This window comes from Colletotrichum costaricense (assembly GCF_030867565.1).
Source record: "Colletotrichum costaricense strain IMI 309622 chromosome Unknown Scaffold_17.1, whole genome shotgun sequence".
NCBI classification, from domain to species: domain Eukaryota; kingdom Fungi; phylum Ascomycota; class Sordariomycetes; order Glomerellales; family Glomerellaceae; genus Colletotrichum; species Colletotrichum costaricense.
Window position 1 is genome coordinate 652,078 of NW_026848246.1, and position 26,975 is coordinate 679,052.

The following is a 26,975-nucleotide window of genomic DNA, read 5'->3' on the forward strand; positions in this document are numbered from 1 at the left end:
GAATCCAAGGAACTTAGCGTCGGGCTCGGCATATCTGGTAGACAAGGCTCGACAGTGCACCCAAGAACATTGGCTACTATCGCCATCAACTCGCCCGAAGCCAGCTGTCAGAAGGTCTTGCTATTCCGGGGAAATGCGATTCTGGGGCGAATCCGGGGACTTCTCCATGGGGCAAATGCATCTTCAGGCATGTGCTAAGCCATATTCACTCCAGTACGTTCGGGAGAACGTTGCCCGGAAAACGGGTGCGCGGTCTGATTGGGACAAAATGGAATCCTCACAGGTTTAGACTGCTGCACTGGAGACACGCTAAAGTGATCATGCTGATGTCGAGTAACTGGTTGTCACTAGTCTCGAGGTGCTGCATACGGGCTGGTATATAATTCTTCCCCGACGCTTGTGTCTACATGTCTTGTCTGTACCATTTTCAGTGATTATTCAGAGCTATCAACACGGGGAAGCTGATCACCATCTTTTCTGGGGCCTTTCTGGCCATAGGCGGTAAGTTGTCTTAGCTTTGACTTCTATTGTCTGTCATGTCTTGACACTCCACTCAGGATTCCTCTTTGGCTACGACAGTGGTATCATTTCCTCCACACTGGCCCAGGAGCACTTTATCGAATATTTCGGCGGTTCGATATCCGACTCGGAGGCCGGTGGCATCGTTTCCTCCTTCACGGGAGGAGCGATTATCGGGTGTCTTGTCGTATCATTTCTTGCAGATGCCCTCGGACGACGGTTGACAGTATTCACCGGTTCCGTTACAGCCATTTTCGGATGCGCCCTTCAAGCTGGGGCGACGACTATCCCCATGCTTATCGCCGGACGTCTCATCGCAGGCCTCGCCGTCGGAATCCTTAGCGCTGTGACACCCATGTACTGCTCGGAGATCGCTCAGGCCGACATCAGAGGAGCGCTATCTGGGCTGCTGCAATGGATGCTGAGCTGGGGCTTCTTTGTCGCCCAATGGCTCGGATACGGCTGCTCACACGTCGACAGCCACTTCCAGTGGCGATTCCCGCTCGCTTTTCAGGTAGCCCCCGCGTTCTTGATGGCTGTCGGCATCTGGTTCCTCTCAGAGTCTCCCCGATGGCTCATCGAAAAGGAGCGGTATGAGGAGGCCCGGCTGGTGTTGAAGAGGTTGCACGGAAATGGAGACAATGATGATTTCCTCGAAGCCGAGTACCAAGAGATCCACGACACCATCATCGCGGACCGTTCTGTCAATGCAGTTCATTGGAAAGCTTTGTTCACACGACCGTCGTGGCGTCGTCGGCTTCTGCTAGGGTGTGGTGTTCAGGCGTTCGGCCAACTCAGCGGTGTGAACGTCATCAACTACTACGGACCTCGGATCTACGAATCTCTTGGAATCGACAACCAGACCTCGTTGATGATTATTGGAATCAGCGGCTCTCTTTCAATTGTGTGGTGCAGTATTGGACTGTGGGCTCTCGAGCGGATCGGGCGCGTGAAACCTCTCATTTTCAGCGCTGTCGGCTGCGGTCTGGCCTTGGTCGTCAACGCCGTACTGTCCAAGTATCTGCCAACGGAGAACGGTAACCAGCTCAGGGCAATGGTTGCCATGAACTTCGTATTCTCGTTCTTTTTCACCATGACTGGAATCATCTCTTGGGTCTACCCTGCGGAGATTTTCCCAATCGAGATCCGCGCAAAGGGCAATGCCATCGCGACATTGATGAACTGGTCATTGAACTTGGTTTTCGCCCAGGTGTCGCCTCTCGCATTTACTGCGGTAGGGTTTCGGTACTTCTTTGCCTTTTTCGTCTTCAATCTCTGTGCCGCGTTGAGCTATGGATTATTCTATCCCGAAACCGCTGGTCGGACACTTGAGCAGATGGACATACTCTTTGGTGTAAGTTGTCCAAGAATTCTTTTTGTACTTCATTTCGAACGGGCGCGGGCTAACTGGAGTAGGACGCGACCGTTGCTCCCGCTGGGAAAGAGTCGGGACCCACATCTTGGCATGGAGAAGGGCGAGAGGACGTGTCGGAGACCAAGCCAGAGAAATAGCGGTCAGAAGCTTCCGCCAATATTGGGTATGGAAATGATCGGTCGGTTGTTGAAAGCTCAATCAAAGACGTGACTGGATAGGTGGATGGTGATGAAGCTTTGCTTCAAGCGATTCACATACCCATTCCAGTTGGTGGCCGCGGATTATATGTTGGCGAACACCCCCTGTAACTGTCGAGCCACTTGCATCCCAGCCTGTGAGTTTTTGCGATCAAGCTCTGTCATATACCAGAAGGGACAGCGTCTGGGTTATCGCAAGCGGCTAAGCGTGGCTAATGAAAACACGAAACCAAACAAGACGCCACAGAATCAATCAGTCAGGTTAGGTGGGAGGACTTTGGATCGCGTAATTACACAGCAATGATATCCTCGCCCAAAGTAACAAACACATCCACCCAACTGACGTTGTCGGCGTCCCTATCCTGCGTCTCCGCCATCTTCTCCCAGATAAGCTGAATCAAGGCGCATTGCTTATCGATATTGGCAAGATTGTATTGCTTGACTTGTTCCCACCATTCCATGCATGAGGGCCGTTTCGAAGGTGTTGCTTCGCATGAAGCAATAAACATGGGCCACGTAATGGGCGCCATCCTGTTCGACGACACGAGTTCAGGACGAAGTTTGAAGTCTTCCATGGCGCGCATGTGTTCCAGTACAAGATCTACTTCCTCGACAAGATCAACAGCAGTAAAACATTGAATCCGCCGATAGTAGTATATGAGAGCGGCATGATACCAAGCACATGTATGGTGGTTCAGTACCTCTCTCATCAGATCGTCGCCTGCCGGAGCCAAAGCTAGTTCGCCATCTGCGGAGCTCCACGAGAGCAGCCGTTCCCCTAGCGCTTCGCAGGCTTCAAGGAGATCCTCTGGAGGGTGCTTTTGTTCCTGGCCGCGGTACCAAGCCAATTGCTCCGCATATCGACATGTGTCTTGGATAGCTGCTGCAATGGCTGGTGAGATGCCATACATGTACTCATAGCAGGATGCAGACTCTATCGCAAGATCCTTGGAGGGCTTGTCTTCGGTCTCGGAAGCGGTCCATAGTGTTGAAGAGTTCCGAAAGGATGTTGTTCGAGCCATGAGACCTAGAAAGGCAGCGATTTCATGGAGCTGTCGTGTAGCTGCACCAAGGACTGTCCACCGGCTGCGAGACCTCCGCAATTCCTTGGTTGCCCCGAGGTGCACAACGTAATCATCGCCAGCTCCGGAGATGACCTATCGGGCATCAGTGTCATTGAATTGTGCGAAACAACGCGGAAGGGATTTGTGTCTAAGACTCACTCCAATGGTGATGAGTGACAGCACGGCCATTAGTATCAGCCTGTAAAGAGGTCTTGGTGCGTGGGATGCAACGGAAGATCTCAAGAGGCAAATAGCATGGTATCTATGATGGGCACCCATCTGCTTGTACTTATCGGAAGCTTTGTTGCAGTTCCATCGGTGGAAGGCAGCTGAAGCTATTATTGAATGGTAGAGCGCTGTCTGAACCACATCAATAGCTTCCGTCCCTCCTGATGCGTGCGACTTGGCTCCTTCGAGTGCGGAAGGAAAGTAAAGTTCACGGTAAGGGTTGTTGGTATGGACAATAGGCTGCAGAAGGTCTGCAACATGCAGCCCGTAATGATGTATCAAGACGTCAACTTCATTGTCGTGCGAAAAGGTGAATCGAACATGCTGCAGCAGCGGAAGACATTCCAAGGGATGCACCACAAGATTTGTAGCGGCGGCAGCGTCTCCAGTTGGACTGTGAGGGTTGCTGGACCGTGGTGAGGAGGACGTTGTAGAAGCGGTAGTTTCAGATACGCTCTCCCCCAAAGAGTCTTGGTTCAAGGGAACGGGGGACTCATCAGAGTACGCAGGGAGCGGACTCTCCTGCTGGCTCTCCAGCACCGCTGAGAGGGCCCGAGGGGATACGAGTGACAAATTTGGGTGCTCAGGTTCTCTGATCAGACCCGGGAAGGTAGAGAAGGGGCCTTGTGCAGACGCAACACCTAGGGCGACATCATTGTCGAGGTCCAGGAGGAAACGCTTGATTTGCCCCATGTGATATCGATGACTATTACCACGATCTGGTAGATTGTCAGCCAACAGGCCCCCTAGACGGCGCCCTCCCGATATAGGGTAGGTCAATCAAGTACCATTTCCAATTGTTCTTCGGCCTTGGCCGCTGTGTTTAGAGGGCGTCTGGAGCTCCACAACGGGGTCTGTCATCCACTTGAGCTTGATGTCGTAGCCACCGCATACGCTGCCTCTCAGTTCGCAGTTCTGGCAGCCTGACGGTCGCTCATCGCATCGGACCTTTCGTGCTTTGCAAGTCCAGCAACTGAGCCGGTGGTGAGCACAGGCGTATTCCGCAACAGCGAGGACTTGGGCACTTCAAACATACCCCGTAAATGTGATGGATCGCCGTTTCGGTACGGAGTGCATAGCTGACGGTCACTTTTGGCAGCAATTCGCTTTTGTTCAGCTGCGTGTCAAAGGTTGGGCATTGGAACTCACACGGGACAATGGATGCAGGTGTTGCCGTCGGCGACCTATTAGTTGCCTTACTAATCCATACCTAGCCCGCCTAAGGCATTTGAAACTGCGTCAGATTGATGTACAAAATTTGCAGCTAATTGCCTTCCTATCCTGATTGATTAGGTCGGCACCACGGAATCTAAGGTACCGTGTAATGATAGATGTGGGATGGATGGTGGTCTCGGTGGAAAAAGCTATAATAGAGCTAGGTACGTGCGCCTACCTATTTGGATACTAGGCCGGCTCGGACCTACCTGCCTTACACGACAGACTCGCAACATATTTGGAAAGCGGGGCAAACTTTTCCTATCATACCATGTGGCATGCAGGGTTGTGGCTTGCCCCTGACCGATCGCCTAGCTCTATGTAGTAAACTTAGCCTGAGCAGGGGCAGGGGTGTGGGAAAAGCTGACGTAACAACCCAACTTCTGGGGACAACCATTTGAGCAACTTCAACCACTGCAAGACGCCTGTGTTACGGTCGAACGGGGCTAGAACACTACATACGGCCCAGCCGGCCCTGAACTGCTCAGAGCACGTTACACTGACGTGCTAATTTGCGACGTAAACAAAAGGACACCCGCGAGCCTTCGACGTCTGATTCTCACAGGCCAAGCATCAACTTCGACAGGCTGTGAAATGTCTATTATTTGTGGAAATCTTCCTGGGATAACGCCCTGTGCAGCTTTCTCTCACTACCTATGATATCTCACAATTCGTCCTTTTCATTGCCATGAATCGGTGTGTTAAATTGCTTCGTCCATGACTCGGTTCTTAGCGGCTTCTCCAATCCTCGCTCTTCCATACCCTTCAATACCACGGTGGAGAGCATTTCGTAGATGACTTGTGCTGCTGCAAGTGCTGTTTCTTCGCCTCTGCCGTCGAAGGCGGGACTAACCTCAACAACCTCCGCGCCAACGATATTGAGCCCCCCCACGCCTCGAATGATCTGAAGCAGCTCCCTGGTGGTCCAACCCCCAGGCTCTGGTGTCCCCGTGCCCGGGGCGAGGCCGGGGTCGATGACGTCGATATCAACTGACATGTAGACAGGTATCTCGGTACCCATTCGCTTCATTATACCGTCAATGATCCCTTGCGCGCCGACTAAGTCTATGTCATCTGCCTCGATCCTCATGAAACCCTGCCGCGAGTCGTCTTCGTAGTCACTGAAATCATCCCCAGCTAGCCTGCTGCGAAGACCACAGTGAACCGAGCTTCCATTGCGGATCAGCCCCTCGAAACTGGCAATCCAGAACATAGTACCGTGAGTGAAATCGGACTTGGGGGCCTCCTGGCCTGTCGTCCAGGTGCTGGGGTATTTGTTCGGATGCAGAGTGTCCATGTGAGCGTCAAAGTGAAGCACCGCGATAGGCTCCTGGTATGCTTTGCGCAGCGTCCGCAAGGCGGGGAGAGCTACGCTGTGGTCGCCGCCCAGAGTGAGGAGGACGGGCTTCTTGTCCGGATTCGTCGCGGGTCGCGAAAGCAGCTCATGGTAACCGAGCGTCATCTGGTGTAGCGCCAGCTTGTTGTCGAACGGGGTGATTGGGATGTCGCCGCAGTCGAGGACCTTGGCCCAGGAGCTGTATGGGTTGATACCGGCGCGGTGATTGAAGCCCCGGAAGGACGTCTGGCGTGCCGACGCGGCGCGAATTGCTCTTGGACCAAATCTGGCACCGGGGCGGTAGCTCACGGCCGTATCGAAAGGCGCGCCAATGATGCCCACATCAAAGAGCTCGTCTGGATTGGTCAAGCATTTGACATGTTGCAAATGGGCAAACGTGGAAATGCCGGAAAACGGCCACTGCCGGCAGGTAAGTTAGTTAGCCATCTGCGCCTTTTTGTCATGGAATGGCGCGCCAAGGTCTCGTACATCTGTGTCCCATTTCTCATGCAACTTTTTCAATCTCTCAACGTCGGTGTCCGAAGATGTATCGGCGCGGTGCTCGTGTGCCTGGGCATGCCCATTGAACAGTAGCAGGACAAGCAGTATGGCTCTGAACAATCGCATGATTGCCATTCGATGTATCGCTCCAATCCACTAGGATTGGCTTGAATGATAGGTGAACAAGAGAGATAAGAGAACTAGATCGCTGGCGGAAGAAGAGCTGGTGAGAGTTAGGAGTGGGCAAGGCCGGCTTTTTCAAGTCCTGCTGGAAGACGATGTATCCACCGGGTCTCCGTAGCTAGATGTAGGCAGCGTGTTGAATCTGGGACTACTAAGGTGGTTCAATTAAAGATCTATACATCTATCATTCTCACTTTGATCCACTGAGGCCTTCAACACGTTGATTGGGTTATATGGAGTCGAAGAGCTCCGGAAATGAGGAGAAGTATCGGATTACTACAGCTACCCTTCTCTCTCTCCAAGGACGAAAGAAGAGGTATGAGCAACCTTACTTTGCGCTGGAGTTGCTGTGGTACTATTCTAATCGTCGTTGCTTGGTTCCATGAGCATATGTATACAAGCCGGCTATCCGTTCACACTTGTGTGGTCCTACTCAGAGCTCATGTCGTTCTGGAATATTTACGCAAGAGGTCCTGGAAGTACAACCATCCGATGCAAGACTATCTCAGGTTTGTGATGATGTCCGTTTCTTCCAACTATTGATATTCTATGGCCACTTTTATCTAGTCGCCGCTGCTCTCAAGAGCTGTGGTTAGAGCCTTTCCGCCTTTTCGCAAATATTCTGGTATTCCTAACGGAAAGACCAATGGCCCAGAACCATTCGACACAATGAGAAGATTAAAGACCAGCCAGTCGGATTGAGAACACCGAGCAGCCTATAGCCTCGTATCTTGCAGACGGAAATCTTCCAAAGCCTGTGCTGCACCACGCTCTCCGCTCTGGAGTGCCCCTTCCATATATCCCCGCCATTCCTCAGCCAGCTCGGTTCCGATGAAGTAAATTGCACCAAACTTCTCCTGAATCATCTCGCCATCGAGACTTGAGCCTATGACCCCGGGTGGGGTTGCGGCCACTGGGCAGCCCCAGCCGGCCCAGCGGTCCTCCACCCACTCGGAGGTGATGGTATCTAAGAGCTCCGTCTCGACTGCCGCGTGTCCTACGCCAAATAGGGAGCCCAGCTGCTTGAGCACAGTCTTTCGACGATCCTCGTCGCTCAGGCATGCCCACTTTCGCCCAGGAGCGGACGTAATGAAGCACGTCAGCGCGTAGTTGCCGGCATGGTCAACTGAAGTATCGCGACAGTGGTTCAAAGGACCTCTGAAGCTCTGTGCCAAACCACACGAGCCTTGTCGTCGCCAAAAGGGGCTCTTGAACAAGCAGATGTACTTGAGGTAGAAACCATATCTCGAAGCCGTGACATACATGTGTTTCAGCGGCGGTAGCGGTGGGCTGTATGTGATGTTCTTGTACGACGGCCCGGGGATACTGACAATGACTTTTTGCGCCTTAAAGACCTGGCCTCGGGTCGCCGTGACAGTACAAAGGTTCGACGAGTTTTGAGTCACCGTGTTGACCGCGGTGTTGAGATGAATGGTTCCGGTAGGTAGCATCTTGGAGATTCCAATGGCGATGGCCTGCGTACCCTCCTCCAGGCGGAGATATTGGGCGCCGTGTTTGCCGTCGTACCTCAAATTGATGATACCCAGCCCACCACGAGCGATCTCCAGAAAGGAGAGCGCCGAGACCTCGTTGGGATCCTGGCCGAGCGTGCCGCGGCACCAAAGCCTGGCGGTGTTGAGGGCGCGAGTCCCGGCCCCGGCATCGCGACAGAATTGCTCGAATGTGATGCCATCGAGCCGGGAGCGCTCTGGTTGACGGTATGATGCTGGGTCCAAGGACGCCGCCTCTACAACATCTCGAATTGCGGTGATGTTGTCAACTTCTGACGCTGAGAACTGCGGGCCGTCAGACGGCGGAGCTCAGGCTCCGGCGGGACAAAGAAAGGCAAGGAGGCATGTATGTACGTACGTTGGGCATGGCGCCAAAAGGGAAGAAATGGCACGTCCCGTCTTCGTCTTCGCTTGCCACCAGTCCCTGGTTCGCTTGCAAGACGGGCGTTAGGCCGAACTCTTGGCAGTATTTCCAAACACGCGCCTGGTTGCTATCATTGAGCCATGCAGCACCCATCTCCTGCACGCCCTTCCCATCCGACCGCTGCACAGATCTTGTCTTGCCCCCGACGCAGTTCCGAGCCTCGAGAACGGCAAAAGTTCGACCGCCTTCCTGTAGGTCTACGGCGGCCTGGAGGCCGCTGAGACCGGCTCCTATGATGATAACATCCAGAACATCTGCCATTGCGATTGACACAACCTTCGTATTGCTGTAGATGAGACAGGGTAGTGCGATCGAGCCACCATATACATGAACAAAGTTCAGCTAGGCCGGAGGAGTGACTTCCGAGCCGCCTGAGGGTTTCTGGTCAGAGAGAAAAGATATGTAGAAGACACCGGCCCGAAACTAGGATGCCATGTAATGCAGGGTGGAATGGGTGGTTGGCAGGGAGCTTGGCAATTTGGCAAGTCTCTCCGAACGCACTTGTCCACTCTTCTCGTTACGGCCCAGGTCTTGTAAAAGTTTGAAGATAGACTTCTCAAGAAGGCAATACAGTCCGAGGGCAATTTTACTTATCCTCCGGCCTAACGGGGATTGATGATAAGCGGGTGAAGACATTTCTACCTCGCATTCTGCGGCATCTCTTGCCCACAACAGCGCTTTTGATTCCAAGAGTAGGATCGACCTTGGAGCCCTCTTCTCTTTCACATATCCACACTTGACTATCAATCCAGCCGTTTGACCCAGACCCTTGTTGCCATGCCCTACACACTGAGCAACAGGCGTGTCCTCGTCACTGGTGGCAGCCGAGGGCTGGGGGCGCGCATATGCCAAAAGTTTGCACGAGAAGGGGCTCATGTGATGGTCAACTACGTTTCCAACGAGAATAGAGCTCGCCAGGTCGTGGACAAGGTGCAGAGTTTTGGAGTGAAGGCATTCATGGTTCAGGGAGTATTCTTCCCCCCGTTATTTCGAAAATCCTGCCCCGTATTAACCCAATTCATGCATAGGACGCGGGAAATGCCGACCACAATGCTCGCATCGTCAAGGAAACGGTGGAGAAGCTAGGCGGGCTGGATATCATTGTGGCTAACGCCGGATGGACGAGGCTCAGCGACTTTGGCGATCTGAACGCATTGAGCTTGGAAGAGTGGAACAAGGTCTTCTATTCTCTCGTCGAATCTTGTGGTCTTTCACGAAGCATCTTCACTGACAGGGTAGTAGTGTTACGCAACCAATGCTCTTTGTCATCTACAGCTCATGCAGGCCGCCGGGCCTATTTTTAACGCCAATTCAGAAGGTGGTGTGTATTTGATTACATCTTCCATAGCGGTAAGCCAAGCCTTATGCCAGCCCCCGTCGCGGTAATCTCCTATCGTCTTGCTTGGCCATTGGCTTACTTGCTTGCCCGTTCTCATCTCAGGGTTCCACGCAGAGCGGAAGTAGCATGGCGTATGCGGTCAGCAAAGCAGCGGGCCTGCATCTGATGAAATGCATCGCCGCGACGCAAGGTCCCAAACTGCGGATGAATGCCATCTTACCCGGTCAGCTCTTGACAGAATGGGTACGCATGCCCTTGAAAGGCTTTCCTGGTGCGTCTCTGGTTTCTAACCTGTTTCTTCAGGGCTTGCAATTTACGGAAGAGCAAATTGCTCAGGAGCAAAACGACTCTGTTTTGAAACACGAGGTTTGCCTTTCTTCCATCAGTACATGTTCGGACACGAGGTCTTACACACTGTGACAGACGTACCTAAGCGATTGCGCTGATGTGTACATTTGGGTTGCGAAGAACACCTCTATGACTGGTCAAGAGATAACCGTAGATGCTGGTCTTACTCTCTCATGGAGTTCTGCTATTTGACCTTGACAGGCTGGGGGGAGTTGGGGCAGAGGTTTCAGGTAGTGATCACTAGCATAACTCAATACCAAGGCAAACAAATCTCCGGTCATTGAGAATTTCCTTAACAAGCACAAATGACTATGTGCTGTAGATGAGCCGAGCTGTCCATTCCATAATACCTCAACACCAATCAGTGTATCATTTAGTGCATAGAGTTACACAATGGAGCTTTCCATTATGCCTTGTAGGCATAACCTAAGCGCATGCGTAAGGCTTCTTACTGCGACAATAGAAATACTGTAGAGACTGTCTGTTCTCTCACAGGTGCTTTTGTATTGGCGCCGCTGTAATCGTGCCAATCGCAATTTGTTTACGTAGTCTGTAAATTGGCCCTTTGTAATTGCCTCAAAAGCCACCTCCCATCAAGCTAGCGTCTCTGGAATCCTGACTGATATTCATTTGGCTAGGAGCACGTCGCCGGAGAGTCCTGCCTCTGAGAACCACCTCGCTATGAATTGCCCTACTGATGTAAAAGTAGTGGAGCACCAGTGTAAACTAAGGTACGCGGGGCTGCGCTGAAATGGCGCCCGCATAAGCAAGCAAAATGCCGCTCGATATACTGTAGACTTCAACAGGCATCACAAATTTCACCGCAGTAGGAACCGTCGCTCCATGCCTTCGGAGGCGCTTGCCATCCTCGATCCACCGATCAGATCCCCATTGACAAGCCCGACAGGGGCCCTTGGGGATGTCTACTTCACAGAGGAAATAAAGTATTTTATTCAACTAATACGCACACTAATTGTTTTCTTGAGAAAGCCCCATTTGCGAAGTTGTGAATCTTTTAAATCCATCTTTCAACCATGGGTTACAACGACTGGGATAACGATAACGAGCCGGCCGTGGACCGTGACCACGACTGGCGTGCAGTACCGGGTGATTTCGACACGATACCTGTGATCGATGTTGCCGGTATTAGAAGTGATCATTTCGATGAGAGACGCAAGATTGCTGCCCAGATTAGGGACGCTTGCGTGCGAGTCGGGTTTTTCTACATTCAAAACCATGGCATTAACGACGATGTTATTCAAGGCGTGTTCAAGGCGGCAGAGACTTTTTTCGCGCTGCCATTTGAGCAGAAAATGGAAGTATTCATCGATAATAGTCCAAATTTCCGGGGCTACACTCCCATCGGGGGTTCGGGGAAGCCTGGACCGGACGGACGAGGAAGTGAGTCTGGCCTCCCACCCCTCTGCGTCCCATCAGCATGTCGATAGGTGACCTACCCTTAGTGTCTGCATTGGCTCACTTGTGTGCATAAAGATCTGAACGAGGCGTTCGAATGGGGCCATGATTCGAAGCTGAACGATGATCCCAACGATGCTTGCGACGACCCGTATATGAAGGGCCGCAACCGATGGCCACGGGAGCCCGCTGACTTCGAGGACCAGCTATCTACTTACTATCGAGAATTGCGGGCCTTTTGCCGTCTGTTGGCCAGGTCTGTCGCGCTGTCACTAGGTCTAGACGAGGACTATTTTTCCTCCTATACATCTCACCCCGGTTGCGCCAGCGTCCTAGCCCATTACCCGCCTCAAGAACGAGGCGCCGCGGCCCGCGGTCTGGATGCCCATACCGATTCTGAATGTCAGCTCACACGCCCTCCTACATGAAGTTGTTGGAGAAGATGCGCTGACGATTGTGACATTAGTCTTCACGATTCTTGCACCAGGACCCGTCCGCGCTCTGGAGGTCGCGAATAAAGCCGGGGAGTGGATATCAGCTCCTCCTAAGCCCGGAACCTTCATAGTCAACGTCGGTGACCAGCTTCAAGCCTTCACCAACGACCTCTACATCTCGACTCGTCACCGAGTCATGAACTACACTGGACAAGAGCGATACGCCATCCCCTTCTTTTTCTCAACAAACTTTGAGACCGTCATCAAACCAATCCCGGAACTGCTTACCGGAGACCAGGTAGCCAGAAACCGGCAGGTCTCGGCTGGACAGGTGAGCTAAGCTTATCTTTATGTTTAATCGTCCTGGAAATGACGGCATATGCTTCTGGCTTTGTCATTTTCGCCATCATATGAGCGAACTGCCCCAAGTATTCTGACTGTGTGATTATTTACTTATTCTCAATCTCAGATGTATAAGGAAAACATGACCTCTCTCCACCGAATCGCGTCAGCGGTCCCAGACTTCGCCAAGTATCGTAAGGAGGAGGCAACCACGGTATAGATGAGCAGAAATGCTTTCACAGTGGCGGGTGGTTCTCTGTATGCCTCACTTGGACGTTGGAGCCAGTCTTGGCTGGGCACAGACCATTCAGCGGGGTCGAATATATAAAGTACAACTATGGAAGCTTTTGTGACCTCGAATTCCATGCTTTTCGGAAAGGTGAGGTTCTTTGCCTTGTTCATCTGACTACCCTCATGCTGCTTGGTGAAAATTGTTCTTCAGGACGATCAGTGGTCGATTTACACGAGGACCCCAGCAGAGCTTCCCATGCTAAGCACACAATGACTGCACACTTCATGATTCATGCCCCCTTCAGGCAATAATGAATTCAAAATCAGCGGAATAGTTTGTATAGTATCATGGCGCGTTCGGATTGGTAATTCTGATCATGATGCCATGGAATCCTTATCTGACGATGACGTGTCAACAGGGGCAAGCGCTGCGGCGCCGCAACATAGCCGGGTTGTTTCTTGATACCGAAATGCTACCTGAACCAAGCATGATCTGCAGGCCTTCGTCATACTACCAGAGTCAGCCCGAGATCAATCGGATCTTCCATAAGGACCCAAACCTAGGTCGGTGTATATACTAAGCTTCGTGCTCGGTGGCGTGACCGCTGCCCAACATTCAAAGGCACGTTGCACAAGGACCGCTGGCGACGAGACTCGCAGTGTCGTTTCACCTTTCTCAAATTCCGCTTCGAAAGGACGATTGAGCAACCCAACCCCTTTCATACAGGGACTGCGTGGTGTAGAGCGTAAAGGCCGGGTTCCGCCAAAGGATTTCTTGCGATCGAAGAAGAACTCCCCCATTTCTAGCCACGCTACCTAATACCTGATGCGGTTTGTCAGTCGCACTCACGCCTTCCAAATCCTGGCCGATCACAGGGGCTAGACATTCCTCGAAAGAAGATGTCGTGGCATTCGACGAGGAAATTGCGAACCAAGGGAGTAGATAAGCACGGGGTCGCATATTGAGTTCAGAACAGGCTAGGGTGAATGGAAACGATCGGAGGCGTCCCGCCTGATCGAAAACGCGTATCCCCATAATAATAATAAACAGACAGGAATATGCCAATAGGCAGACGAAGAAGAAGATTCACACTGCAGTTTACGGTTCATAGTTTTTATTTCTCCCTGTCCAAGCCTTGGCTGTCATTCAAGATTCAAGCTTCGACGCCAAACTGCAGAGCTCGCCCACGCTCCCCTGAGACTTGATTTGACTTCGACAACCCGCACAAACTACACGAGGGGTGCCCTATGGTTCTGCAATGATTACAGGGCTCTTATAAAGGCTATGTCACTAAGTTCCACTTGAAGTGGTGGATTTTCTTCTCAGATTAGCTTGCTCAATTTCATCCCTTTTTTCCAGACAGCGGTGCAACTGGGCTTTTCCCTCACCTCTGCCGGGACTTTCTTTTGTTCGGTTCTTTTCTTTGGCAAAGCTATGGAGATACCTTGCTACTTACCATGGCAGCGCTGTCATGCCAGCTTTTACTAGTCCGTTTAGCACTTGCTTCAAGATGTGTCAGGTGCATGTTCCCTGGCCTCGAGCCAGAAGGCCGAGTGAGCAGCTAGTAGACTGACCGACTAGCATAATGATATGTCTAGAATTATTGGTTAGAGAGCAGAAAGAAACTTTTCCTACTGGCTAGTGACGAATTCTTAAGGTTAAGATGAGTTTACTTACTGAAACCCGGCGCGGCACCTGAAGAGTAGAGCAAGAACCTTGAATTTATAGCTGCCTAGATCCCGAAGCGCCTCCTTCTCGCCTTGACCTACTTTGAGTCTAAATTAGCAAGGGTGGATCTTGTGTACTTTCTCAGGTATGAGCTGCACGAGTCGGCGGCATTCGTATTCATGTTCAGCGGGCTCAAACCATTAGCGGTATGCCCCACGCGCCTGAGATGGTGTTGGAGCAGGATAACGTTAAGATTGTGTAGAGCGATGTTACGCGTCTTGACCTGGGCACGTTATGTGCGCGATGGGTGAGAAAGAAGGTTCAGCTAGGAGCTGGCTTTTGGCTTGAGTGATTTGACAGGTGACGAGCAACGTCATGCGGTAAGGCAATTGTTGGAAGAAGTACGATCGCTTCATCATTGTGAATGCGAGTATCAGGGGTCTAGCACTGTCCTACTGGAGTGACAGCCGCTGGTTAGACTCATTTGGTCTGAAATTTTCCGCCATGACAGATGTAGTTTTGGGTGTGATCTTGACTTTTACCTCGCGCTTCTTCAGCAGCAGTGCTACGACTTCTATCCCACTACCTTGATCCCCCGCTGCATTTACGATTGTGTCTTCATCTAACATGCCCCTCTAGTTCCATCAGATTTTGGAGCATGTCGCTTCACTCTTGATCTGATGATACCTGTACTGCTGTGCCGCAGTTCCAACAGCGTGCGTTAACATCTACGGTCTCATTCACTCGTATAGTGATAATGGGAGCCAAGCTGAGGTGACCCGTTAAGCTTAAGTCCATCCAAGTATCGTTGACTTTGTATTCCCCCCAAAAGTCTTTTCTACACCTTTACCTAATTTAATGGAACACAGCAAAGGCTGTGTACATCTGCTAGAAACGCTTCCATTGCTTCACCATCCTGCGAGTTATGGTGTGCTAACCGCTGCGTCACGCTGAATGGCCACGCCGTTTGGTTCGGTTATACGGAAGGCTGGCTTTGTGGGCCTTTTGTTTTCCGGCGTCTTTCTCTACTCATATGATTCATCCTCAGAATAGCTCACCAATTCGTCTCTACCAGATAAATCAGCCAAACATACGAATCCACAGCACATCACACTTCCGAGCCTTCAATATGCCGCTAAACCCCACTTCGCCGCCTCCGTCGAAGGTGAGATATTTTGTACGGATAATTACGGCAGGGCTATCAACAGGCCAACTGCAATGGAAATCAGCAGACGTACCAAAGCATCTTTGGTACCAGCCCCCTTGGCATCATGTCACCCACGGCAAACTCAATATGCTCCATCTCCCTTTTTCTTTCCCCTGCATCGGTAGGGTTTTTATCCCCGTACTATACTCCACCAGCAACACCATGATTTGACCTTCTCGCTTCTGGGCCCATAGCTCACGAGTCCCTGTGAGTTGAGCAGCTCCCTCCTTCTTAGATAAAAGCTTCAGAGTTAGAGTAATTTGTATCGACTTCATTGAAGCTGATGCTACGGCTCCTACTCTCGGAGATAACACCCGAGAAGGAATCATGATTGCGTTGGTCCATACGGATTGGGAAATCTGGCCGCAGCAGAGAGTTCCAGGCTGGTCTATTTTTTCCTCTCTCTCAAATGGGAGGATCCTGAATATATTGGTCTTGTGCGCTAGAACGGGGGCGCTGCCAGCTATGGCGAGTAGGAAACTTGACATCGGGATTTTTGATTACATTCAGATATTGTCTCTCTTTCTTCGACTTGGCTCACTAGATAATCCCCCATGTTTGGTGGATCAATTGTGCTCTGGGCTCTATGCCCCTTAATTTATCGGACTCTGTCCGATTATCACTGTTTGAATTCATTGAAATACGATGGAGATTCACGATGGATTGCCCAAGTGTTCTCGGGGTCATGATCCCAATCCTTCATTTTTGGTGTCAACTTTAGCTTCGACCGAAATTCGCGCCGGCGTGACCGCATCCTTCCTTTATTGACTTCATCCAGTGTTTCTCTTCTATTCTCCCTACCGCTATCATGCGTTTCTCAGCATCTGTCATCCTTGCCACCGCTGTCGCCAGCACGACCTCTGCTCAGAAAGTTGTCGGCGCGGCTTACGGCTTTGCCACTGGCGTCACTGGAGGTGGTAGCGCCTCCGCTGCTACCCCATCCTCTGCTGAAGAGTTGGCTGAATGGCTTTCCGACAATACCGCCCGCACCATCGTCATCGACAAAGAGTACGACTTTACCGGTAAGTCGGCTTCAGGAGCTGGGTGCGACCGTAAGAGCTGCAGCTCCGCGAAAGGTGGACAATTGTTTCTTGGAGACCTGTCTTGCGGAACTAGCGACAACGTCGTCGCTACTGTCACCTACGACGTTGCTGGTACCGAGCCTCTGGTTGTCGGAAGTAACAAGAGCATCATCGGCTCCAACGGCAAGGGAGTTCTCATTGGTAAGGGACTCCGCATTCAGAAGAACGCCAAGAACGTCATCATCCAGGGTATCACTATCACCAACCTTAATCCTGGTGTTGTTTGGGGAGGTGATGCCATCGATCTTCAGGTAAGGCAGCAGCAGATTTCTCAAAATGTTCTATGTTAGTTGCTAACAGTTTGGTAGGGAGGCAATGATGGTGTCTGGATCGATCACAACAAGATCTCTCTCATCGGCCGCCAGTTCATCGTCAGCCACTACGACGGCTCCCGCGCTACTATCTCCAATAATGAGTTCGACGGTATCACCACTACCTCTGCCTCCTGCAACGGCAACCACTACTGGACCATGATGCTCAATGGTAACGGCGACCAAATGACCCTCGATCGCAACTACTTCCACGACGTGTCCGGCCGGTCTCCTAAGCTCGGCGAGAAGGGAACTTTCCAAGCGACCAATAATCTGTTTTCTGACATGAAGGGCCACGCTTTTGAACTCTACTCTGGCACCGTTTCCCTTATCGAGGGTAATGCTTTTGAGTCTGTCGATACTCCCTACGACGGCGAGTTATACTCTAACAGCTTTAACGTCCCTGACGCCTCTTCCGCCAGCTCTTGTGTCTCCTCTATCGGCCGTGCGTGCCAGGTCAACAGCCTTGATTCCTCCTGCGGTACATGGAAGTCTCTCAAGGAGACCACTGCTCTGTCTACCTTCTCTAAGCTCAAGGATTATCTCGTCAAACCAGTTGCTGCCACCGGCGTCTCCACGCTGGTCAAGGGCAGTGCTGGACCTGCCAACGTCGGCTCCTCCACAGCTGTCGCTGAAAAAGCCTCCACTGAGACTGAGACTGCGACCAAGAGCAACGCTGCTGCGGCTACCCTTGCTGCCTCCGAGACTATTACCAAAGAGACCGCCACTGAGGAGCCCGCCGCCGCGGAGTCCAGTTTGTCGACTGTTACTGCTCAGGCTTGGAGCCAGTGCGGCGGCAGCGGCTGGCGTGGTGCCACCACTTGCGCCGCCGGAACTTCCTGCGTCATCCAGAATGAGTGGTACTCTCAATGTGTCAGCTCCGCCGCCAGACGTAGCATGAAGTCTCTCCGTCGTATTTAATTCAGCGCATTCGATATGCAGCCTAAATATTCTGTTAAGCCACTTGGTCTTTTGTAGATAGGAACGAAAATTGTACATCATGTTGATCGCCATCCTCTATTCAGTGATCGGTTCGGTCACGAACATGCATCAAATTGCCTAACCTAACTCGTTTCACGTTGCCGATAACTCGTCACTTCGCTCTGCCCCATCGACTACCTATTATTGTAAGGCCAAGCACCATTTGTATGTTTTGCAGGCTTGTCATGAGAAACGCGGAGACTCACTCAGACTACCTTAGCAGAAGTCTGGCCATCTCCGCACGAGCCCACCGGCAGCAGGGCGTGAACTTTGAAGATCTCGTTGGATGAATCAACAGGAACAGAGCTTGACAGTCTGCCGGGCTTTCATTGACCAGCATGCGGTTGCACGCAGTTGAGGAGGTAGGCCAGCGAACACAGCTCTAGCATTTCAGCAACAAAGCTGATTACATGACGAAAGTGAGCTAATAGGAGACGTTTTGATCCTTCCCCGTGCCGTCCTAGCCCACCGAAGCAACGTATTGCTCCCTGCCGATCGCTGCCATGGCGGCTTCGTTCGTGGTTGTTGTGACCACGCTTTTGCCCGCATTCCTAGAGTGCCAACCCGTTGGTGACTCGGACGAGTGTTTGAAAGCTAGCAAGTACACTTCTCGAGGAGCGGTGTGGCAATCGCTAGATCCACGCAGGAATATGTAGCAGAGCGTGGCTTGGAAGCCGCTGTTGGGCGTCGCTCATTACCGCCTCGGAACCTAGATGCTTCTGGCTCTCTGCTGACAGCCACGCTGAACACTACTTGAACGTGGTCTTCCTTCCCGTGTCAAAAGGTCAGACATTTGGTGCAGACAAGGGACGGCTTGAGCAGATCATTGTCTTAGGGTACCTTACTCAGAGCGTGTCACCCGAAGCAGCGCCAACTACAAGCGCGCAACGTGGACCGGCTAGGACCGCACTTGCCAACTCGCACGATAGAGCAAATAGTCAGGGATAGCACAAGTTTTCGGAGCCCTCAGTTCCGAACTGTGTCAATTATGCGGGGTTCAAGGCATACTGCTCGCCTACCTTGCAACTTGTTTCGCCCAGCTGCAGGCCATGTCCGGTCACTGCAGAGTTGTCTGCAGCGTATCGCCCGAGAGCCACAGAAAAGGACTGGTATTTACCCACACACACGAGATGTGACTTTTTGCCGTGCCCCCTAGATGCAGCGCAGCTACGGCGCCTAAGCTCCGTGCAAGCATTGGCAGGTGCTAACACCCCTGAATTCATGACAGATATCCTTTGAGCCTTTGACCCTGACATTTTCAAACTGTGTGCTATTTACCGAGAATACTGATAATGCCGTAATTTGGTTCAGATTAAAGTGAGGCCCCTCGACGGGTGTAAGTCCGAAAACTTATGTGCCTATGGCACCATCGAAGCAGTAAGAACCTGGTATCTTCTCATATAGTGCAAAGCTTGCAGAAAAGTCATCTCATGCGAGCGAGGGGGTATATGTCTAAATTTCCTCTAAATGACTTGTGGATATCTTAACGTCAACCCTTCTTGAGAGGACAAGATGCCTTGCCAACGGATTTCGCGATGACCGCCACGAAAACTGATTTGATAGTCCGATGAATCTATTTGGGGCATCCCGTTCCGAAGCCAGTGATAGTATCACAGCAATCAGCATCCTAATGAATCCAGTAAGCGATGTCGCTAGTGAAAGATAGTTGTATGTATGTGCTTACACAAGTTGCGGAGACGGGCGTGTTGGTGCCCTGCTTCATGACATTGCTGCAGTAATTTGCCTTGTCCTTGCTACACCAGATTTCGTTGTTCCGATTCTGATTCTGGCAGGATTCGTTGCCCTTGCCCCAGCAACAGTTTTCCTTTTTGCCTTTGACGTCGCACTGTCATTCGTGAGCTGCCGTTCTACCAATTGGATAGTAATGGGACACATACAGTAGCAGCAAGAGTAGTTTGGATAGCCATGGCCGAAAGGATAGCGCTGATGGCGATGGAATACTGCATTTTGAATGATGAAGAGTCTTTTGCAATTTGTTGCCGCTGTAATGGTAGATAAGGGAAGTGGTGAAGCTTGAGTCTCAAAGGTTCGAATGGGTGAGGTATGAGCAAAGGAAGGCTTACAAGAATGAGCGATTGCCGCCACCTTTTATAATGGTCATTCGTAACAATCTAGAGGAGGCACAGCACAAATTTCCAATTCAGTAACGAAAGAAAGGTTTCCGAGTCATTAGAACCTTGGCATCGACTCCGGAAACCTTGTCCATCCGTATAGGACGTTAGATGACTCGACGAGCTAGAAATATTCTCCAAGGCAGGTAGACATTCTGCTATAGTTGTGGATACAAACAAGACTTTATCTACATCCTGAAAGCTGTTAATCCTGATCATAATTCAATGGAGAGAGACTCGGATTCGGTTCAACTAGAAAATGTCCCAGGGCAAGAATCGGCTTAATCCATAAACTTAGACTACTCCTATCCCCGTAGGTGCTCAGAGAATGGTTTACTCACAGATCCAGCTTCTGCTTGGGGAATGTCTTTTCTATTCTGGAAAGACATTTTGAAAATCATGCCCGTTGACAATCGTCTTTTTCATGGAGCAGGGCATTCGAAAGCTGATATTTCCGCTGCCATTCCTGGGCTTGTACCACGGGAGGTGGATCTTGTGGCTATGATGCAGGATCATATTTGCTTTGACCAAATATTTAGTGCCATCCTCTGTCTGCGCTTGGGTGCTCGCCAGGTTCTGCGAAAAGATCTGGAACAGATCATTAAACTTTGAAGACGACCTATCCTCATAGACTTCCCTGCTGTACATCCTTTCATACAGACCCCTTAATCTGGTGCCGTAGTTTCAGTGACGGACCGGCCTCTTTCACCCGTGGTACGTGCTGTGATGAGCATTTTCCGAACTGGAGCTGAGCCGAGACAACGAAACCTGTTGATACTGATGGACCCGAATCACAGAATGCCCGGGGAAACTTAACCCCAGAACTATGATGAATCAGAATCAAAGTCACATGACTCGCTAGGGGATATTCTTAGATGAACTGTTCTGAAAGCAATGAATCCCAACTCCCCACATAATTTACTACGAACCTCAATCTAAGAGGCTGGCGATAACCATGCTGTCTGCCGGCAACATGGCACACAGTGACTGAGCTTGTCGCATTTACCACTTGATATGCCTACCAAAAGCGTTGTTGTTCGTAGCACTTTCTGCTGCCTTGAGATACAACATTGTTTTTTACGCATCGAGCTAAGCTACCTGGGGCCCATGTGGTCATCTCTCGTTCACGACCTTGCCTCTCAATCAAAAAGGCGCAATGTTAACACACGCACAAGCAACGAAACAAGACGCGCAGGTTTGCGCCTTAGCTACCCGTTCCGAAGACATCACGGCGCATGACCATTGACCTGTGCCCAATGGCCGCCAACGCCATCTCTTAGAGTGACCCTTCGGCCTAATAGGGCAGAAAAGCTTCATAAGCCCGACAAGTGGCTTGTTGGTCATCCCAGGAGGCTCGGCATGGTAACGATCAATACCTGACACTCGGCCCATGTTGCGTAGCCTCCTTCCGACACGTACATTTGCAGCCTTTTGCCCTCCATGATCGCGAATGGGCCAGAAGGCTCAGAGATTGGACGGATAGACAGATCCAACCCCCAGCCCAGCCGGGCATCCCAACAGACATGAGCTACTATAACAGGGGTTCCGGCCGAGGATGGTCATTCTGTGCTAGTTATAGCGAGTCGTGTGTCTAGGTCTTCAGGTTTCGCAAACGAGTGCGTATTAGGGTTCAGCATTGATGGACGGCCGGTCGGCGTTTCCGAAGACGAATCAGGCCAAGCACATCATCTATTAGTTGGCCATGATTGAAGCTATACTGATTCTGGGCGTCATGTCCGACGCGCTCCAGGCGGTCATCGTTACCCTGTCCTAGTGCTGCGAAGTTGAATCCTCGTATTGTAGCGACGCGGCCCTGAGGCCTCGAGAAGAACCCTTTCTTGTTCACATTCTCGAGATTTGAGAATCCAAGAATTACCGAGACGGCGCCTTCTAACATCTAGTAATGGCTCTAATTGCCTGTTTACGCATAGCCAGTGGCATCCGGACGATCAGAGCAGAGATCCGTGCAAAGATGAAAACCATTGCCTATCACCTATTTCACAAAATTAGCCATATATTCGGGCTTATTTTAAATCTAAGAATGGCTACAAAAAAGATCTTTGCTAACGTCCTGACATAGAGTGCTAGCACCTCCAAGGAAGGCGTCCAAATTTCTGTACCTTGTATGTCAGTACTCATGAGGTTAGACTCCCATCGCAGCTTCTAGCACAACGCATAACCAGCGAATATAGCTTTCACATCATCGTACTTAAGACAGCATCGGGCAAATCGACTCCCTTGTAGAACGAATTGCTTCATTTGGTTGACCGGGTGGCTGTTACTTGAAGGATGGGTTTTCCCTATACTATTTTGTACGGCAGATCTCTTCTTTCCTCAAACACTATCCGCAATAATATAACGATCAAACTAGATTTCTATTTATTACCGTTCCGCTTCCGATCGAATTTCACGTGTTTCCTTAGATCTAGCACTTACTATCGACTACATTAACAAACTCCCCGTCTTCTAGAATCTCAACATAACTCAACCACCGCGCCTATCGCCCAAAGGATTCGTGGCAGTAGCCTGCAAAGTCTATAACCCTCTTAGCTTCTATAAGGGCTACAATATCATCCTATTCTTTGTATTCGCCGGCGTCCTGATCGGATTCACTCTTGCTCGTTTCCAGTACCTTAACTTGAACGTCTTTCATAACGGCTCTACCCCTAGAGAGTACTTTGCGTACCAGTACGGCTACCAAAAGGCTGGGCTACTCATCCATTTCGGCGCAATTTTTCCTATCGGGTTTTTAGCATATTTCCAATTTCTACCAGTTATTCAACATACAATAACCCCAGGCCATTGATTGAATAGATACATCATTTTGTTACTCTCGCTACTGGGCATTATTGGCGCCTTGATGATAGCGAGAGGCTCTTTCATAGGTGGACTTGACATTCAGGCAGCTGTCGGGCTTCTCAGCATTCATTTCATCGGGGTTCTTGTGGCCGCATACGCCAAGACCAAGAGACTCCGAATCGGCCTACACAGGGCATGGATGCTTCGAGCATGGTTCCACATCAGCTCAACATTCCACCTTACCCTCTAAAAAATTGAAAACCTCTCATTATTTTAGGTTAAAAGGCAGAATCTATCATCAAAGTCCGAATCATTATGATCTCGGCTACGGCTATCATCAGCAAAATTGGCACGTACTATGCCGCGCAACCTTACGACCAGATCCTATCCATAATCGGCGATACAAACCAGACTATCGAACTCTATCCAGACTATACGACGTACTTCCCCGGCATAAGTCCGAGTTAACAAGCCGTGATACATGCCAATTCGAAGTCTCTATCTGCTACTGAGGCTGCTGTCGCCGCGGGTACGTCGCTTAGTATGGTATTGTGACTTGCATTGGTAATCCATGTGGCTGGTGATAAGATCTTCGTAAGCCGTCGGTCACGATAATGACGATATGTCTGCGATTACTGATCTATTCATAGCTCAAGCTTACATCCGCTGAGGCTAAGAGGCTACGTAATGTTTCATTCAACAGACAAATGGAGGCAGAGATGAAGCCAACAGAAATAACACCGGCAGGGCTATCGAGTGCGAAGGCCGAACTAGCCGAAGATTCTTTATAGTAGAAGGCTCAATACGGCCCTGGTCAACGTTAGGACTTGAAGTTCTCTGTAGAGTGAGTTATCGATCAGACTTTAAGAGGGATATCAGCATCTTGAAGCAAGTGTCGTATAGTCACCATAGGAGCATCGACGTAGGTGAAAGAGGACGGTTGTCTATTGGAAGTAGGAAATAGGCACGAAGCTCGCTCTGAAATAGAGGGTGCAAGTGAGGTGAATCTCGGTGATTATGTAACCGAGGTCACGTGACGTACGGTGAGGCCTTGGAAGGTTGAAGCCATCACGACAGCAAGGAATTCGGAGCAAAATTGAACTTGAAGGTGGGTTAAGGAAGTGACCAGCTCGCTTATCATATACGATATGTAGAGACTACTACTTGAAAATCCATTTGTGACATAAGAGCATGTGGTCCGTCTCTACTCAGTGAGAAATGGGTGTCATACTATAACCACGTTCCGCGTCTCAAAGTTGATTCCCAGCTTATTGTCTCCCCAGGTAGCATAATCTATACGTAGTTTTCCAAGGCGTCGGTACGAGCCATTGCTCGTGGGTATAATGACGATACCTTCTTGATGCATGTGGAGCTTGGCCCCAGGCTTCTCGTGCATTTGGGTCATCTGAAACAGCATAAACCAGCTGAGTGTTGCATTCGACGCCTCCCTTGCGCTTTCTGTGGTATCAAACTTCATTTCGGAGACAGCTCCGGGAATACCCTTCAGGTGTAACTTCACCTTCGTCTCTGTGTGACAGTCCACAGGACCTATGGTCTTGAATAATCCTTCCATCTTTAAAGAGCCGGTAAGAACTTCGCCGTATGGGTCCTCGCCTTTTGGTGTAATTACACAATCCAGAACCCTCGAGAGGCTCGCAATCGTCACCTCAAGACCATTATCGCCCATTAAGTTGCCGAAGCTCTGCTGCGAAATTGGCCCATTGAGAGATGCCCAAGACCAAGATGGTGCTTGGTAATGCGTGGCAGCTTGATCAGGTTCAGTGCACTCCCATGACAATCCTTCAATCATCGCCTTGCGCCAAAGTCCAGCGACGTACTGATCGTTGATCTGACCTGCAATCATTCTCGCGATACCTGATATAGCGGGAAGCTTGTCCGTGCCACGGGTAAGTTTCCGTAAAGAATACTCGGTCACAAGCTCTGTCCACTCGGTAGAAGCTCGTAGGGCGCGCTCGTCTTCCTCGACGGTGTCCCAGTCTTTTCTGGCGTCGCTGTAGCGCCCTGAGAATTTCGTTCCATCTTGGCACAAAAAGTACGCGTTGCACTCAAACGACATCTGCTGTGAACCGAAATGGACAAGACGCGGCGCAAGCCAACGCTCCTGCAGAGTCCAGCCTCTCTTCGAGAGAGGCTCATCCCACACATAGTCCTCGCTACTGAGGTAGCAAGCCTGCGTGCGAGGTATTGCGCAAACATAGAGAGTGGCAGTCATACCGGCAGCAGTGGATGTACAACTTGCATAGGGGGGTGTTTCGGGCGGACCCAAGAAGCCTACACCATTATCACTTGATTTCAAGACAGAAAACACGATGTAAGCATTCGAGTAAACATCGCCCATCGTGGAAGCTTCCCTGCTCCAGTCTGCGATATCGTCTTGAACGATGCTGTGAGATGTCAGCTCATTGTGTTCTAGATAATGGCATTATTGTAGACTGAAAAGCACTGACCAGAGCGCATCAATCCAGAGGTAGCGTATTCCCAATTTGCGCGTCATGGTGACAGCATCTTGGAATGTCTGGGGCATAGTCGCAGTAATGATGCCCTCCTTGTGTTCCTCAAGGCTCGCCATGGTGGTCCTGAAATGATCTTTTCCTTGACCCCACATGTAACTCAAAGCGGCGTATTTCCCGCATGCATCCCGAGCCTCGTATAACTTGATGTAGGTTTGCTTGTCATCGATGCCCACATCGAGAACCCTCGTCGGCAAGCACCTCTCGCCTACACAGCACCTGAGTTGAATATGCTCTCGGTCGCAGTCTCTCAACCATTTCGCAACTTGGTCGGTCATTGAGTCAACTGTTGGGTTCTTCCTCAAGCACCGTCCAGTGATCGAAGCGCTCAATGGATCGCTGTCATCTGAAACGCACAGTCTGAAAGCACTGATCAGGCGGATGGAATTGTGTTCAGCGTCGAATGATATGACCAGGATGTTTTCTGTGTCCTGGGAGTATTTGACAAGTCGCATGTCCCAAACTGATCCGTCCTCAAGGTACTTGCTGATGTGTTCATCTTTCTTATCTTGCTGGCTCAATTCGGTAAACCAGCTCTTAAAGATGTGAGCGCCGTGAAGAACCGCGGCGCAGATAGCGCATTCTTTTGAGGCGTCCAACAGGTCTTCGAAAGTTCGGTGGAATTGAACGCCAAATTGTGACACCTCTTCTTCTCTCCAAGAACCCCAAAGTTGCAGCAAACTCAAGGTGGGTCGAAAAATAGATCCTTTATTCAGGATGTATTTATCTGGGTATGCAGGGATGTTGAGTAGGTCGATAGCTAAGCAGGTACTGCACAGCGACATACCAGCACCGTCCTCGGCCATTGTTGTTTGATCGAGCACAGGCCGTTGTAGCAATTGAATAGCACACGCCGAACCATGGTTCAGAGTAAGAGCGCAATATATCCTAGTAAGGAGTGAGGGGTAAACGGGGTGGTTTAACCATCATCCATCCAGCTTGCTTACTTAGGACTAGCTCCTACATTGAATCTCACCATCAGCATCCTTGCCTTCAAGCCTCCTTGATCCTTCCACTATTGACAATTATTTTGGGACGACCAAGGTAGAAACTACAAGCATTATCGGTTTCAAGCGGCCTGTTGGATTGACTACTCCAGCTGGATAAAGGGATGGCAGAAATGCATTGAACGATATGCAACGAAAAAAAAAAAAAAAAAAAGAAAACGGTGATGTTAGGTAAACACAAAATAGAGCTACGCTCGGACCAGGATAGGCAGAAAAGCCTCAATTTAGCACAATAATCACCCTTTGTTGTGTTTTGATGAATGAGCCCCAGTAGTCTTGCATTGAATCGACATTGCTGGAGTTGCGGACGGCTATCTACCCAAGGTTTTGTTATGTACAAGGTCGTGACCCAAATGGGCTTACTATTGCATTGTTCTTTCCCATTCGAACCAATTGTGTTGCGAGATAGCCCCTCATTGTTCTTCGATGGGGCTGTGCCGAATGTCAGACTTCTTCACACTGGGCAGTGTCGTAAGCATGGCACTTGATCTGGGGAGCGAATCAACAAATCACATCTAATCGTGTCCCCCGGTAACGCGAGCCAAGGCTAAATACCGCAAAGACCGCGTCTGGGGCAAGTGAAGGATGCGTAG

General features: G+C 50.6%; 9 protein-coding genes across 9 annotated transcripts; 4 read left to right on the forward strand and 5 right to left on the reverse strand.

Annotated features, from left to right (window-relative positions):
- Positions 1-443: 443 nt before the first annotated feature.
- Positions 444-2,031, forward strand: CCOS01_13415 (uncharacterized protein; the record flags this gene model as incomplete). Its single annotated transcript, XM_060461561.1, has 3 exons — positions 444-501; positions 558-1,873; positions 1,936-2,031. Coding segments are annotated over 3 exons (1,470 nt in total), but the record flags the coding sequence as incomplete, so codon positions are not given.
- Positions 2,032-2,381: 350 nt separating this feature from the next.
- Positions 2,382-4,076, reverse strand: CCOS01_13416 (uncharacterized protein; the record flags this gene model as incomplete). The annotated part of the gene is made up of 2 exons (XM_060461562.1): positions 2,382-3,248; positions 3,315-4,076. The coding sequence occupies 2 exons, from the start codon at positions 4,074-4,076 to the stop codon at positions 2,382-2,384; spliced, it is 1,629 nt and encodes a 542-aa protein (XP_060307990.1).
- A 1,186-nt stretch (positions 4,077-5,262) lies between these two features.
- Positions 5,263-6,561, reverse strand: CCOS01_13417 (arginase; the record flags this gene model as incomplete). The annotated part of the gene is made up of 2 exons (XM_060461563.1): positions 5,263-6,354; positions 6,424-6,561. 2 exons carry the CDS (start codon positions 6,559-6,561, stop codon positions 5,263-5,265), a joined length of 1,230 nt encoding a protein of 409 aa, XP_060307991.1.
- Positions 6,562-7,334: 773 nt separating this feature from the next.
- On the reverse strand, positions 7,335-8,814 carry CCOS01_13418 (flavin containing amine oxidoreductase; the record flags this gene model as incomplete). Its single annotated transcript, XM_060461564.1, has 2 exons — positions 7,335-8,414; positions 8,488-8,814. 2 exons carry the CDS (start codon positions 8,812-8,814, stop codon positions 7,335-7,337), a joined length of 1,407 nt encoding a protein of 468 aa, XP_060307992.1.
- A 516-nt stretch (positions 8,815-9,330) lies between these two features.
- Positions 9,331-10,432, forward strand: CCOS01_13419 (uncharacterized protein; the record flags this gene model as incomplete). Its single annotated transcript, XM_060461565.1, has 6 exons — positions 9,331-9,522; positions 9,582-9,731; positions 9,796-9,903; positions 9,995-10,135; positions 10,196-10,258; positions 10,316-10,432. The coding sequence occupies 6 exons, from the start codon at positions 9,331-9,333 to the stop codon at positions 10,430-10,432; spliced, it is 771 nt and encodes a 256-aa protein (XP_060307993.1).
- An 842-nt stretch (positions 10,433-11,274) lies between these two features.
- On the forward strand, positions 11,275-12,652 carry CCOS01_13420 (2OG-Fe(II)oxygenase superfamily protein; the record flags this gene model as incomplete). The annotated part of the gene is made up of 4 exons (XM_060461566.1): positions 11,275-11,641; positions 11,735-12,058; positions 12,123-12,421; positions 12,560-12,652. 4 exons carry the CDS (start codon positions 11,275-11,277, stop codon positions 12,650-12,652), a joined length of 1,083 nt encoding a protein of 360 aa, XP_060307994.1.
- Positions 12,653-16,347: 3,695 nt separating this feature from the next.
- CCOS01_13421 (pectin lyase) lies at positions 16,348-17,853 on the forward strand (the record flags this gene model as incomplete). Its single annotated transcript, XM_060461567.1, has 2 exons — positions 16,348-16,872; positions 16,930-17,853. The coding sequence occupies 2 exons, from the start codon at positions 16,348-16,350 to the stop codon at positions 17,851-17,853; spliced, it is 1,449 nt and encodes a 482-aa protein (XP_060307995.1).
- A 1,633-nt stretch (positions 17,854-19,486) lies between these two features.
- On the reverse strand, positions 19,487-19,880 carry CCOS01_13422 (uncharacterized protein; the record flags this gene model as incomplete). The annotated part of the gene is made up of 3 exons (XM_060461568.1): positions 19,487-19,540; positions 19,598-19,759; positions 19,812-19,880. The coding sequence occupies 3 exons, from the start codon at positions 19,878-19,880 to the stop codon at positions 19,487-19,489; spliced, it is 285 nt and encodes a 94-aa protein (XP_060307996.1).
- Positions 19,881-24,069: 4,189 nt separating this feature from the next.
- CCOS01_13423 (uncharacterized protein) lies at positions 24,070-26,181 on the reverse strand (the record flags this gene model as incomplete). Its single annotated transcript, XM_060461569.1, has 2 exons — positions 24,070-25,249; positions 25,313-26,181. 2 exons carry the CDS (start codon positions 26,179-26,181, stop codon positions 24,070-24,072), a joined length of 2,049 nt encoding a protein of 682 aa, XP_060307997.1.
- Positions 26,182-26,975: the final 794 nt, after the last annotated feature.